Source organism: Suillus subalutaceus (assembly GCF_016647625.1).
Source record: "Suillus subalutaceus strain FC151 chromosome Unknown DFJ58scaffold_224, whole genome shotgun sequence".
Classification (NCBI taxonomy): Eukaryota; Fungi; Basidiomycota; class Agaricomycetes; order Boletales; family Suillaceae; genus Suillus; species Suillus subalutaceus.
Window position 1 is genome coordinate 1 of NW_024540473.1, and position 14,374 is coordinate 14,374.

At 47.7% G+C, this 14,374-nt stretch overlaps 3 protein-coding genes across 3 annotated transcripts; 2 read left to right on the plus strand and 1 right to left on the minus strand.

Annotated features, from left to right (window-relative positions):
* Nucleotides 1–749: 749 nt before the first annotated feature.
* DFJ58DRAFT_750119 (Alpha/Beta hydrolase protein) lies at nucleotides 750–3,415 on the plus strand (the record flags this gene model as incomplete). Its single annotated transcript, XM_041387720.1, has 13 exons — nucleotides 750–1,360; nucleotides 1,416–1,593; nucleotides 1,653–1,834; nucleotides 1,897–1,950; nucleotides 2,014–2,043; nucleotides 2,112–2,159; nucleotides 2,217–2,344; nucleotides 2,398–2,429; nucleotides 2,480–2,663; nucleotides 2,718–2,894; nucleotides 2,963–3,022; nucleotides 3,069–3,133; nucleotides 3,184–3,415. Exons 1-13 carry the CDS (start codon nucleotides 1,144–1,146, stop codon nucleotides 3,413–3,415), a joined length of 1,587 nt encoding a protein of 528 aa, XP_041236376.1. The 5' UTR covers nucleotides 750–1,143.
* Nucleotides 3,416–7,950: 4,535 nt separating this feature from the next.
* DFJ58DRAFT_821064 (glycoside hydrolase family 3 protein) lies at nucleotides 7,951–11,361 on the plus strand. The gene is made up of 12 exons (XM_041391995.1): nucleotides 7,951–8,351; nucleotides 8,492–8,594; nucleotides 8,744–9,029; nucleotides 9,086–9,210; nucleotides 9,268–9,832; nucleotides 9,896–10,102; nucleotides 10,153–10,477; nucleotides 10,618–10,689; nucleotides 10,748–10,794; nucleotides 10,845–10,911; nucleotides 10,967–11,069; nucleotides 11,125–11,361. Exons 1-12 carry the CDS (start codon nucleotides 8,016–8,018, stop codon nucleotides 11,208–11,210), a joined length of 2,322 nt encoding a protein of 773 aa, XP_041236377.1. The 5' UTR covers nucleotides 7,951–8,015; the 3' UTR covers nucleotides 11,211–11,361.
* Nucleotides 11,362–11,694: 333 nt separating this feature from the next.
* Nucleotides 11,695–14,321, minus strand: DFJ58DRAFT_868371 (cytochrome P450; the record flags this gene model as incomplete). The annotated part of the gene is made up of 13 exons (XM_041394234.1): nucleotides 13,703–14,321; nucleotides 13,547–13,643; nucleotides 13,358–13,494; nucleotides 13,175–13,303; nucleotides 12,878–13,127; nucleotides 12,703–12,828; nucleotides 12,544–12,646; nucleotides 12,408–12,497; nucleotides 12,320–12,354; nucleotides 12,216–12,262; nucleotides 12,039–12,161; nucleotides 11,960–11,989; nucleotides 11,695–11,905 (listed from the first exon to the last, which is right to left on the minus strand). The coding sequence occupies exons 1-13, from the start codon at nucleotides 13,924–13,926 to the stop codon at nucleotides 11,695–11,697; spliced, it is 1,602 nt and encodes a 533-aa protein (XP_041236378.1). The 5' UTR covers nucleotides 13,927–14,321.
* Between the last annotated feature and the right edge of the window lie 53 nt (nucleotides 14,322–14,374).

Below are 14,374 nucleotides of genomic sequence, written 5' to 3' on the forward strand. Positions count from 1 at the left end.
ACTTGTGAGTATTGCAGTGATCTCGGCTCTTAGGCCAAGTCCGATTACTGTAAGAGCAGCGAAGATCTCGCGCGAGTTCGGGTAAAAGTAGGACAGAATACATTTGGTATGAACCGTCCATGAGGAAAGCCCGGGTGGATGATCCGCGGTCGTTGATCGCATCAACCACGTCGATAAATCCGAAAGACGATATTGAATGGACGATGAAACTTTGCCCTCTCGACGACTGCTACAGCCGCTGTGAATGCAGACTTCGACGATGAGAATATTATAGCCCTGACAGAAGATCTGGACATTGAAACCGCTCCTCGCATTAGTCAATATCAAATTCATTCATATCGAGCGTTCAAGATCGTTTCCATCAATCCAAAGGCGCTGCCGCCACTGCCTACTATGAGGCACAAAAAATCGAAATCGTCAAGACTCCCTACATCGACCAACTAAGTCAATACGTAATGCGCCATCACCCACAGCACCAATGCAAAAGTAGAAACACGACTCACCGTGACTGTCCAGATGAAACCTCGCTGCCAACCCACTGGCGAGCAATCTAATTGCAGATATTGCCACAGTAAATCTATTGACATCGCAAGGTGCAAAGGTGTTGAGAACTATAAGATGCTCACCTCACGGCGTAATGTTTAGGACAACGCTAAGGTGAGACGACGCGACGACGTTACTGATAAATGGACATGCGGATCTGTAGCTGAATGTCGAAAGTGAAACTGTACAGTTGATACAAGATCCAGCGCATATGGTACAAGGCGTATGGCCAAGATAAGAAGTAACTAGATGAGGACGTACGATTGCCAACTCCGCGGCGAGTATTCCACCGTCACTCTCGTGCAACTTCAGAAGTAGCTATAAGTTACAGTGGACTGTCTGCTCTGCGCGGATGTACTATTACTACTAGGTAAGATCAGTTGGGCGATCGGGGATTTACAGATGTAGTGCAACCTTTCCGAAAAAACTCGAGTCTGGCAATTCCTGGACTATCCCAAACTGAGCGCTGAGCGCTCAATGTGCGGGCAAAGTTGTAGATCTGGCAGGTACTTCGGTCGCCGCATCCGAGGCGGATCCGCTCTTGCAACTGAGGTTTATAATGTGCGTCAAGTCGTGCCATCTTCATCACCCTAGTCAAGGATGCTTGTTACTGTGCGATCTGTGGGATTGAAACTGTCCACTAAAGCCAATCTTTTGGCCGTGTCGCATGTTTTGCTTGCGCTAGGAGCGTTGTCTTCTCCGGCAGTCACCGTATCACCCATCGTCAATTTAGGTTATGCCCAGTACCAGGGATCAGTTGACATGGTGACAAACATCACCAGCTTCCTTGGAATACGCTACGCAGCTCCTCCAGTCGGTGCGTCTAGTTCTGTTTGTTCCACACATTCTCAGCTCACGGACCAACCGCATAGGCGACTTGAGATGGGCAGCTCCGCAGCCTCCATTGGCCGTCTCTGGGGTTCAACAAGCTACCACGCAACCAAACAGATGCAATAAAGCACCCACAGGCAACTCTTTGACAAATCCGTTTGAAAGCACCTCTATGAGGAAAAGGGCTATTAGTCAATCTGAAGACTGCTTATTCTTGAAGTAAGCCCTGTCGTGGAACGATGATGTTGACATTTATAAACAGTGGTTGCATCCGGCAGTGTATACACTCCTGGAAGTAAAGTGGTGGCCACTCCGGGAGGAGGGCTGCCAGTTGTCGTTTTCATTCATGGTGGGGGGTATATTACAGGAGCTGCAAGCGTATTCAATGGCGCAGATCTAATTGTGGACTCGAATCACGGTGTCATCACTGTCTTAATCCAGTACCGCCTCGGTTTATTCGGTATGTTTTCGCTTTTCTTCTCAGTTTCAGATGCGTACTAAGGTGTACACACTGTCGATTAGGTTTTCTTCCTGGGAAAGCAGTCAAGGAAGGGGGTGCACTCAATGCTGGACTACGTACGCAATTATCATGATCTGGCAGTCATTCGGGTTCAACTGAACCTGTTTTAAGTCGACCAGAATTATGCATTACAATGGGTGCAGGCCTACGTGAGCAGAACTTTTTACTTGCGTAGTATACCCTAGCTGATAGGAAGCTTACCCGGATAGATAAGCAGCTTCGGTGGCGACCCCCGCGAAGGTCACAATTTGGGGGGAGTCCGCTGGTGAGCTGCGCTAGGTACTCTTCGTCGTCATCATCTTTATTTACTACGTTGTTTCAGGTGCCGGTTCAGTGCTACAACATATCGTTGCTCATGGAGGAAACACGCAGCCTCCCCTCTTCGAAACCGCCATGACGAGTTCTACGTTCTTACCATCCCAATACAACTATAATGACCGAATTCCGGAGGTGATTCTTGTTCATGAGGACGATGTATGCAGGGTCCTGAATACCACTATCAGATGTTGTATAGTGAGGTCGTCAATGGAACGAAGTAAATCCTTTGAAAAACCGCCATTCCATATCTAATTCCTCAACTTGCAGCTGTACCTCAAGTTCAGATACCCTCTCTTGTTTGCGCGCTGCAGACGTCAATACGCTGCAGACCTTGAACTATAACATCAATGTCAACGGGTTCTTTGGCACGTTCGTATTCGTCCCTGTTGTGGATGGCACTTTCATCTTGGAGAGGCCTACCGTGACGATAAGGAAAGGTCGTTTGAATGGCGTACGATCCACGAATTCATCTATCTCACAAACGAACTGAGACCCTTTCTCTTAGAAATATCTCCTCTCTATGACCAATTCGCATGAGGGCAACGCTTTCGTCGACCAATCGATGACATTGGATGTTGCAGATTATGTCAAGACGCTTTTCCCGAATTTCGGTTCTGCTCAAGTTGCTGGAGCGGTGACAATGTACGAGAACTACGGAAGTAACCTTAACCAGGCAAATCTTGTGATGGGTGAATGTATGTGTATTTTTGAAGCAATGATCAATGCCCCTGATTTCATGGGTCGTTTTAGCAATATTCGTTTGCCCCACTTATTATCTCCTTTTGGCATTTGGGAGAACGAGCTTGGAAAGTAAGTTCGAGGCAACTTGCAATCTATGTATACTCAATACAAACAGGGCGAGTTTGCAATCCCGCCTGGCCTGCATGGAAGTGATGTTGCATACTACTTCACCTCATATGGGTAAGTTGAGGCAATGGGTCAACCCCTACTTTGACTGTATACTGTTTCAGGGGTGGTCCTCCATACAACAATTCGCAGTTCATCACTGCTTTCTCGAATTCATTCATGGCTATGGCCATGTTCGAGACTCCTGACGACAGATACACCCCGGGAGATATCACACCTTCCTGGACATCTTGGCAATATGATTTGACAGAGATGAAGTTCAACGAGACATTCGCGGGAGTGCCCGACATTTACACTTTTAAGACTGATAGCGCCTTGCTGGAGCGTTGCGCGTGAGTGCCATATTATGATGAGACAAGGTGCTGAGCTAAAGGCATGTAGCTACTGGCTGGACGTGTCGGCGCATTCAGCGCAGTGAATGGAAGTTGAGCGCTGCTCTGGTATCTGCGTGAGCTGAATAGTCCTGCAACATCTTTGTCATCCGTATATCAGCTTGTCACATGCTCTAGTCATGGGATTATCCGCTCGCCAAGTGAGACTCGAGGGATGAAATTTGATTGATCGAAGTAAGTGTTTCATCATGAATCTCAGTAGAAAGAGGTGCATCCAGGGATACCGATGGGATCAAGGTAAAAATTGTCGGTGAAATCGCAAAGCAGTGACTCGCGCGGAATGTTTGAACGCTGCAAAAGATCGGAGAACTGTTTATGATTTCGGTAACCTGCCAGTACGATCTCCGAAGTATTCTCTTGATATTCGGTATTTTTGTTACAGTTGAGGGGTTCGGCCTCGGCCCATCAACGGCACCAGAACGGAGCCTAAGTCGACCTCGTGCCAGACATTGTCAATTATGACACGGGCAGAATACACAACCTTTCTTCTAGTCCACGTACACGCTGATTAGTACAAATGCGACGAAAAGTACATACATGTGTTGTATCCAATTCTTTGTCACAAAACACGATCGGCGTGTGTAGCGACGAGGGGAGTCGTGCAAACAAAGCAGGTGAATGTTTCCGTATACCTTCATCTTGGACGATGAATTAGCGTTCTAATCGGTCCTGCAATTGACTTGTGAGTATTCGGCTATCAGGTCAAGTCAGATTATTTAAGAGCAACGAAGAGCTCACGCGGGTCCGGATAAAAGTAGGACAGGATATGAATCGTCTGTGCAGGTCTGTGCACGAAGAAAGCCCGGATGGATGATCTGTGGTAATTAATCGCATGCGTCAATGATAATGTCAAACAGTCCGAGAGACGATGTTGAATGGACAATGAAACTTTGTCTTTTGACTCATACTCACCCAATAGCAGTTTCGCCTCGACTACTATAGCCGCCGTGCACACAATGCAGACTTTGGCATTTAATGTACATAAGCCCTGATCAAATGACGCATATTGAAATCGATCCTCACGTCTTCAAGTTGTAAGTGCACTACATTGTGCAAGTTCGAAGTGTGAGATAGAACTGAAGTGAGTTTCGAAAAGGGGAAATATGTACACCACTACAAGTCTGCTACTGACAGTATGAACGAATGAGAGTTTATATATGTAGTACCAAGGGGGTGGCGTTCTAGGGCAGCAATGTAATGATCAGATGTAAAGAAAAGGGGTTTCTCATCGCCAGGGGAATACAACTCCTACAAAGTTACTCGACAATAAATATCAAATTCATGTTTGAGGGTTCAAGATTGCATTGTCTCTATCAATTCGCTGCCCACGAGGCACGAAAAATTGAAATCATCAAGACTCTAGACAGTGGACCACATTGGTCAAGTCAGCAACGAACTACGTATTGCATCATCAGTCACAGTACCAATGCGAAAGCAGAAACACGACTCACTGTCCAGACGTGCTCATAGACAGGCTGGTAGCTCATCGATCACTTTAATTCTTGGCGCAAGTATAGCCCCGCAACCCATAGGGCACACAAGTAAAACCAGAGCAGTAAATGCGAACGCCTAACTCGCAAATACCGTTTTCGGGAACGCATGCGGTGATAGACATACATGCTGCCAAAGCAGTAACGACGAGGAGGAGGAGGAAGTGCATAGTTTATACGAATTGAGACAAGAGATTCTGGCTTACTGAGTTGGACAGGCCTAGGGCTTGCCTTTATATCCCGGAAATAATGTCGTGGGGAAAACTAAACTTGCAAGTTTTATCAATGTGGCAGATTGCTGGCGCCTGGATGGTTCACGATCGATGATTCAGTGGAGCCCCAGAATCAGTAGGTAAACAAGCCAGAATTTGAACACATACTCATTGAACTTTAAAAACACGTCCCGAGTGATGGAATTGCATAAGCAAAATGGCCTCTGCGAAGTCCCGGTTACGGATAGAGAGGTCAGATAACAACTCACAGCAAGCTTGCGATAAAATTGAATGTGTAGTGACGGAATGAAGGTGAAGGAACATCACTCAATTTCTCCCATATATTCTGAAGTGCATCACCTACAGCTAGACGAGATCAACTGTTAAATATCAAACTCCATGGATACTTATGCTGCTCCCTTCTGCTGGCTGTTCAGGAGGGTTCACTCCATGAAGATACGCGAAAGTGTTGTTATGGGGCATTCCAAATAGACCTCTAGTCTAATCGAGAGGCACACATGCAGAATTCTATGTTTGCCAACCGAATTAAGTATTGGTCCCTTGCTGTAAAATCTGTTGATATGCAGCTGGGGGTCACGCCAATGACATCATAAGTTAGTCTATGGAACGGTCGACACGGACACTGAATGTACTTACGTGGCACTTTTTGAGAACAGAAGGTATGTACCATCGCAGCTTGACCGCGCAGCACGAGTCAACCCTGAGAACACGAGAGACCGAAGGACCGTCGAAAAGTCGCACCTGGCATTAGCTGGTGCGCCTGCAGGAAGGCACTTGCAAACAGCTCTTTTTTGTGTAGGAGCGACTAGCTTGCCACTTCCATAGGTCTGGCAAGCTGGGAAATTACGGTCTTACATGGTGTTAGCTCATGAGTGCTTGAATGTGACCAAGAAGACAGAGTGCAGGGAAAAAGATCACTCGCACGATGCACCACGGGAATTTATGCATATGATCCGAAAGGGCTGGAGCTTCAAGCTCAGTAAGGTCGGGTTATGATGGGATGAGCTTCAGTAAGAACTAGTTATGGCTACATAGATAGGGCTGTGTAAGTGTCGGACCTCGTTGAGATAATGGCAGGAAGATGAACTGGAATGTGACTCACGCGTGTCACAGTGTGCGCTTCTTCGAACCTCGCCACATTTCAATTTTCAACTGCTCCGCATTTGCCAGTATACCAAACGTCGAAGGCAATAGTTAAGAGTTCTTCCACGAGAGTTGCATATGGTACGGTGGCGTTGGTATACGTCTCACCATCATTTGACAGTTTGATCCACGTTCTCCACCTGGACACAACAACACAACTGCGCTGCTACTGTAACCACTATTCGCCACGCCGAAGGGTCCGGATTCCGGAATAAAGAACATGATGAATTGTCTCTTTTCTCGCTCTTCTACTCCCCAGGGTCACTGCACTCGCCCACGCAAGATCCCCCTTGTAGACGTCTTTGCGACACGAGGTAAATATGTAAGTTTTCGACATCTATATCGAGTGGTGATGCTGATATTGTCTCGTAGCGCACCGCTAATGCCCACAGTGGAAAAAGGCATAAGTTGGCACAGTCATCACGCCAGCAACTTGAAGCCCACGCTATCAGCAGGGACGTCCAATGCGATTGACGGAGCCACCCTAGCAACGTTGCATGACCGGAAGTACCAGTGCAGCTACTAGTAACAGAGACCCCTTCCCCGTTGAACGTTGAACATGTTCCGGACTCATCGGCTGCTTTGCAGTTCTCATAAGGTGGTTCCCGGCGCCCGCGTCTTTCACGCATCGGACAAACAAGTTCGTCTGCTTCCAGCTCCCTCTAGGCTTTCTGTTCTTTATGTTAGAGTAGGTATCACCAATGCATATGTACTGAGTATTTGAAGACACATGCAATTCGATATTGCTCCCAGTAATCAATAAACGACGCCAATGTACGCAGCTTCACTGTCAGGTCATGGAGAAAAAGTATTGTCGGCAGGTTTCGAACATGCACCACCCAGGAAAAGCTTAGGCCTTAGGGTCCATGTAAGTAATTTACGAGAGGACAGCCATAGGGTCAAATCGACAATATTGACGCTCCAGAATTGAGCAGCCCTGTAGGCATAAACTCGACCGACGTGCGCGCGACTCGCCCCTGCCATTTCCGATCGCCGGGATTCCTATACACATTTTTATGTGGGTGCCTTACCTTCCCTTGAAAACATTGCGGCATTTTTGGGCGTCAATTGGCCCCACGTTTGTGCACAGCATCCGAATCAGACGATTATAAGCGGGCTCTCAATCTTCTTTTGATGTTGATGAAAAACAAACCAGGGACCCCATCTCACATTAGACGATGTTTAGCTTGAGCCATCGAGGTATATTCATACCTGAGCTGTACATAGCCAAATACAATGTCATGCATCATCATCATCGTATCGACATATGAAGTCTGTTGAACGGAGTTACCTGAATTTAGGCTTTTCCGGACTACAGGTGAGTGTAACAATTTAAAATTACTGCTTAGCCTGTAACTACTAACCCTAGCTTAGCAGCCCTGTTCAATTCTAAAAATTTTCAAGTGCTTACAGCTGTCATCCTCTCGTAAATTAATACATACGCGGACTCTAATGACTGTAACGGTTTAGTGCTGCCAGTGACTGCTTAGCCTGCTTAGCAGTTACTAGTCCTGCTCAATTCTAGAATTTTAGCCCTGAGCTCGTGCTGCAATTCAGTTTTTCCCAATTGCAGCCCGTTGCTCCATTATAAATCAAGTTCGAAGTGTCGATAAAATGTCTCAATCCTTCCGACCTTTTGCCAGATTATACGATTATTCTCAAGCTTAAGCTTCAGAATATGATGCGTGCACCCGATATGCTTCCCAAACTACTGGCGTTGTTGTGTATGTTTCCCTTTGAGCTAGGTGCGGGTCAGTCCTCTCCCGCTCCCAACTCCACCGTGACAACGTTTGCGTTTCTTCCTCCCACCATCCTCTCGAGTGGTGTCATCACCATTCCGCTCTCTAGTTATTCATTCACTCCTTACCCTACACCTACACCTACCCCTACCCCTACCCCGCCTGTTTTCCCCGCCACCGACCCTTTGAATCCTCCCGATGTCAGCAGCGATCGGCACGTTGTGCCTGACTTTGCGCCTGCGTGGGCTACTGCGTACCAAAAGGCCAGGAACCTCGTTAGTGCATCCGTTGTAACCCTCAATCATTAATATTTTGATTGTCTTCTTTTGCCGGTTTCAAACTGAATCTTCAAACACTTTCCCATAATCACCTAACTTATGTCGGCACGTGCTGAGTATACTTGGTGCTTTCCCAGATATCGAATTATACCATCGAAGAAAAAGTCAATATCACTACTGGAGTCGGTTTTGGGGTTGGCTTGTGCAGTGCGAATATCGCGCCTAATAAGAACTTCCCTGGTTTGTGTCTTCAGGTGCATAGCCTAAGCTTGAATTTTCTTTTGAGGTATTTGTCTGATGATTAACTATGTAGGACTCGCCTCTAGCCGTCCGTGGTGCAGACTTTACGTCTGTGTTTCCAGCTGGCATTCAGGTGGCGTCCACGTAAGTCATCGTCAATTTTGCCAATGTCATTTCTGATCATGTTATGTATTATGACAGCTGGAATCGCGCTCTAATGCGTGCTCGTGGCCTGGCTTTGGGTCAGGAGTTCAAAGGCAAGGGAGTCAATACTGCCCTTGGCCCCATGATGAACATGGGCCGCGTCCCTCAGGGTGGCCGCAATTGGGAGGGTTTCGGTGCTGACCCTTTCCTGGCGGGCGAATCTGCGTATGAGACGGTTTTAGGCCTGCAACACGGTGGAGTACAATCCTGCGCCAAGCACTTCATAAACAAGTTCGTTCGTCTGCTGTTCCATTTGCAACCGGTTCTGATCTTATCTGTTCCTATAGTGAGCAGGAGCAGTTCCGCGCGGTGGAATCCTCGAATGTTGATGATAGGACTCAACATGAGATCTACGCGCACCCGTTCTTGCGCAGTGTCATGGCTGGCCTTTCGTCTGTCATGTGCAGTTTCAGTAAGCCGTCATACTTTATGCCATTATCATTCGCGTCATTTGAGGTCTGAATCGCAGACCTCGTCAACGACACTTACGCATGCAACAACGACAAGATGCTCAATGACATCTTGAAGCGGGAGTACGGTTTCCAAGGTTTCGTTATGTCTGACTCTTTTGCGACGACGGCAACCCTCTCTGCTGTTGCAGGGCTGGACATGACTATGCCTGGGAATCTCTATAACTCCAACACATCCTACTTCGGGGGTAACCTCACGGACTACGTGAACGAAGGGTACATCAGTATGGCTCGCCTGGACGATATGGCGACGCGTATCATTGCCGCTTGGTACTTCCTGCACCAGGACGAGGAGTACCCTGTGACGAACTTTAATTCAAATGATCCAAATGATGAAGTGAATAACATGCATGTGAATGTGCAGGCTGACCATTATAGGATTGTAAGGGAGATTGGCGCAGCTGGGACGGTCCTCTTAAAAAATACGAATGGCGCGCTACCATTGAACAAACCCAAGAACATGGTATTGATCGGGAGTGATGCGGGTCCAGGCAAATCTGGTCCGAACGAGTTCTTATTCGGGGGTGGTGTTGATGGCATTCTAGCGCAGGGGTGGGGATCTGGGTATGTTGGCTCTCAGATACTCGGTATTGTTCCTGAGCACTAGTACTGATGGGCGCTGCATAGAACTGGCACTTTTTCCTACCTTATTTCGCCTCTCGAGGGTATCCAAGAGCGTGCTCGCCAAGATGGCAGCAGTGTGTCCTGGGACTTTGACGACTGGAACACTGATCTGGCTGGTACTATGGCATTTGGCCAGGCTGTTGCTCTGGTTTTCACCGTTTCCGACTCTGGTGAGGGTATCATGACTGTCGATGGCAATCCAGGCGATCGGTACGTTCCTCACATCTTCAGTAGGGAAAATGATGTCCATTCCTTGCTAGTAATAACCTCACCGCTTGGAACAATGGTGATGACCTCATCCTCGCTGTCGCCGCGCAAAACAACAATACCATAGTCGTCGTGAACAGCGTCGGCCCGCTTATTGTGGAGCCCTGGATCGAACACCCTAACATTACAGCCGTCGTCTGGGCCGGCATTCAAGGACAGGAAGCAGGTAATGCTATTGCTGATGTGCTCTATGGCGCATACAACCCTTCTGGAAGACTTCCGTACACGATCGCCAAGGATCCCGCAGATTATCCCGCACAACTCGTCACTAATGGTTCGGCAAGCGAGGTTTTGACAATTAATTATACGGAGGGTGACGTACACCTGACCAAGGCCGCTTTAAGCTGAAGCTAATTTCACGATCTTTGTAGGTTGTTCATTGATTATCGCCACTTTGATCAAGTGAGATTTCCGAGTTTGCTTTGTGCTTTCACGTTTTTGAATAAGGGGAACTGCAGGCGAATATCACACCGCGTTTCGAGTTTGGCTTCGGCTTGAGCTACACCACGTTCTCGTACTCCGCCCTTGGCGTAGGCTGCTATTCAGTCATCGAACATTGATCAAGAAGATTTGATTATCGCGTGGGAGGGCGGGGAGGCATCGCCCATCGCCGAAGGGTCTTCTGCTGCGCTTTGGTGAGATCTTCACGACCAGTGACGGATCCGTGGGCTGATATTGTTCCCAGGCTCCACGAGCCCGCATTCCAGGTCACTTTCATGGTCACTAACACTGGAAGTGTGTCTGGGACTGAGGTTCGTGAAACTTGCCGATTTAGTCGCTCTTATCCTTGCGCTCAACTTCGAATAGATTCCTCAACTTTACATCCACCACCCGTCTTCCGCTTGCGAACCTCCTTCAGTTCTGAAGGGATTTACAAATGTTGAAATCGCACCAAACGACACGAAAACCTGTCTCGATCATACTCTCGCGCTATGACCTGTCTATCTGGGACGTCGTCGCTCAAGGCTGGCGCAAACCTGACGGCCAGATCTCGTTTTCTGTTGGCGCAAGCAGTAGGGACTTTAGGTTGTGGGGCGTCATCCCGGCTTGATTCGTGATTTATATTCGAGATGCTTTCGACTTGGCGCATTGAATTCATTTTAGGGTATTTATGTGGTATAATAATTTTAACGCAGTATGGGTTAAATTATCAGTGCAGGCGCCCAGAAAAATTCAAATGCATCAACGGAGAGGTTGCAGGGATCCATAGATGGTTTTTGTCTTACAGCGCCCCTGGCCCCAAAGTCAAAATCGGCCAATTCATCCAGATCAGCCCAACAGGCCTCGAAGATCATTAATTTGATGTTATCCGGACCAGCTGAAGAAGCCTCGCGAACGGTCAATTTTGTGTGTGCGAACTCATCGGGAGTGTCAGAACTACAGGGATACACGGTGAATTGGTATTGTAAGTGACGATTATTCTTATTCTCATCCCCCCCCCCCCCCCCCCCCTTCCGTCTTGCAGCTTTCACGGGTGAATCAACCACATTCAGAAACAAACTGTGATAGCGGCAAGACTAACATTATTAGGACATTCATTCTGAACTGGTTCGAAGTGCATTCTCGTCGGGATAATTGTGCATCATGAGCCTGAGCTCCGTTACCGGAATCCTCGTCTCAAACTTGATGGTACACGGATTGTCTGATTTCTCTCCGATCATCAGCCCCATGTCATCCAATGGTTTCGTAGGATCCAACGTAAGCTGGAAAGCCCAAAAAATAAGGAGCGAGTTGATGAATACCGATCTAGTTTGATCAAAGTAAGCTCGGAAGATGATGTGCGTGGAAGAGTGGCTTCACCTTTGCGCGACATGTTGACCGGGGCATACGCTGAAAGGAAATGTCATTCAAAGAAGGAATGCTGAAAGATGGTACTCACCGCCGACCAAAGCCGTAGGGAAAGAATGTTAAATCATCTCGCAGGCGACCTTGCTCGTCAATCCAGCGCTGAGGCTTGAACGCGTCGGGCTCCGGGTAGGCGTCTGGATCTCGAGAGATGGCCCTAAAGCAGTGATCATTAAATCATTGGTAAGTTTTCTTGGAGCATGATGCTTACCAATGATTGCCAAATATCGAGGTCCCGGCTGGAATACAATAGTTTTCCTAAGAGGCCAGATCATCATTCGCGCAATAAGTTGACCCAAGATCAAGATCACTTGCCCAAATTATGTCCTGAGTTGTTCGGTGAGCCAGCGCTGTAGCGTGAATGTTGTGAAATTTAGGCACAAAATCAAAACAAGATACACACCACCGGTAGGCAAGGGCGGTCTCCATCTCAAAGACTCAGAGATGAATGCTTGTAAACGAGGAAGAGATTGTTGGTCGGCGAAGGTGGGCGCTTTAACGCAAATGAATCATAGCGCTGCAATAGGGAAACAAGGTACCTCGGTGCCTTCCAATGACCGCATCGAGCTCGGCCTGAACTTGAGCTTGCTCTCCAGGGAAACATGCAGCTGCCATGAGTACCGTGCAGATTGCCGTAGAGGTCTTTCGCCTGATTTCAGCCGTGTACTATCTTCGGAGGCTACAAAACAACACCTCACCGTCTCGGATCCAGCTGCAAAAAAAGAACCACCGAGAAACGCCATCTCAGTGTCTGACAAACCATAGAGATGGCGATTTTCTAGGATATATCTCATGAACGAAGGGCCGATGTCCACGTCGTTCTGCTGTGGAACGACTCAGACATGAAGTCAAGATTCAAAAGGAAATGTATACCATTTGCTCCCTCACGCGGTTTAGCTGACCAAGGTTGAGTTTCTTGGTCCTCTCAAACCCCCGTCTTAAGTCTCGCCCATACCAAGGAAGGTGCTTGAGCCACGGAATTGAGTCGACTAGGTAAGCACCAGGACGCACGACCGCACTAATTGTCTTGACGAAATGTCGAATTTCAAGGACTGAAGAATCAGTCGCAGATGTGGACGTAGTTTTCCCATAAGCAATTTTCATGATTGTCGTCGCAGCATAACTTAGAATCACCTATAAGCAAAGTATAATATAACTGAAAACTCTTACGTTATCACATGCTTCTGGAAGTCGCCGTGTGGATCATCGAGAATGCCAAGGACTGTATCCTTCACGTGTGACATCTGCAGGGGCTGATATGCCGCGGCCGCTTTAGGCTGGAGATGCGTGTGAAGTGCTCTGCACCACATTGAAAAGTAAGACAGACGGGGGGAAGTATTGCGGACTACTAACCTACGCATACGACGGAACCTGTCCCCCCAGTGTGCAAATCCTATGCCCATCCCGCCGCCAAACATTTCTCCAGCTGCAATCATGCGAGGACGGTCAGCTGTCAATTTGCCCTGATTCTCCATAATATCCACGGCGGCCTGCGACAGAACGTTGAGCCAAGATAATACAACTCAGTATGTAGGGACCGACTTTGTAACGGCCGATGATAATGATCCTCTCAAGTTTTGACCGAATGGTTATCAGAGGACCGTACTCGTCGATCCATTCCGCTATGGTGAGGGACGAACTGTCGGCGACGAAAACAATTAGTATTTTAAAATCAAGAAGTCGAATACGAAAATTTACTGGCGACGCGGCAAGAAGTGCCCCCCAAGTCTCCAAGTGGGAGGGGAAGGTGGGAGAGGAAAGCTGCTCTCTGGTTTATGACGGTGAGCCCGAACAATTACTCCTACTACAATAAGACAAGCCCCAACACTGAGGACAAGCTGTGCGTTGTCAGGAATGTGCAGGTCAGGTAATTGTAGCATGGTCTGTGGCATGAACGCAAAGAATGATTGGAAAGGATTCATTGTAAGTCACGGTCACCCATCCAAGTTGTGAATGGCTTTTTAATTGGCCCATGCCAATGAAAGGGTAACTTGAACTTGAACCCGCACCAAGTCTTGGGAGTGCGAAAATGATCCTGAAGATGGTCACTATTGGGTGCGGATATGAAGCACTGCTGGCATGCGACGGTTCGTGTACTATCTGACAGCACCTAACCAACATCTCCGAAGGATGATCATGTCTCATCATTGTACAGTAGTTGCAGTGTACACCCCACGAACAGCATGACCAGCAATAATACGACTCCATCATGTAATCAGGATTTTCGGTGTAATAACGTTGGATGTCGTTCGCGCTTCTACTTTCATCTCTGAAATTCTCGGTGATTGTTCATTATCATCGTCAGTATCAAATGCTTGAGAAGTCCGACTAATCAACCTGTATCCCCGACTCGCCAGAGGAGGGCAAAGT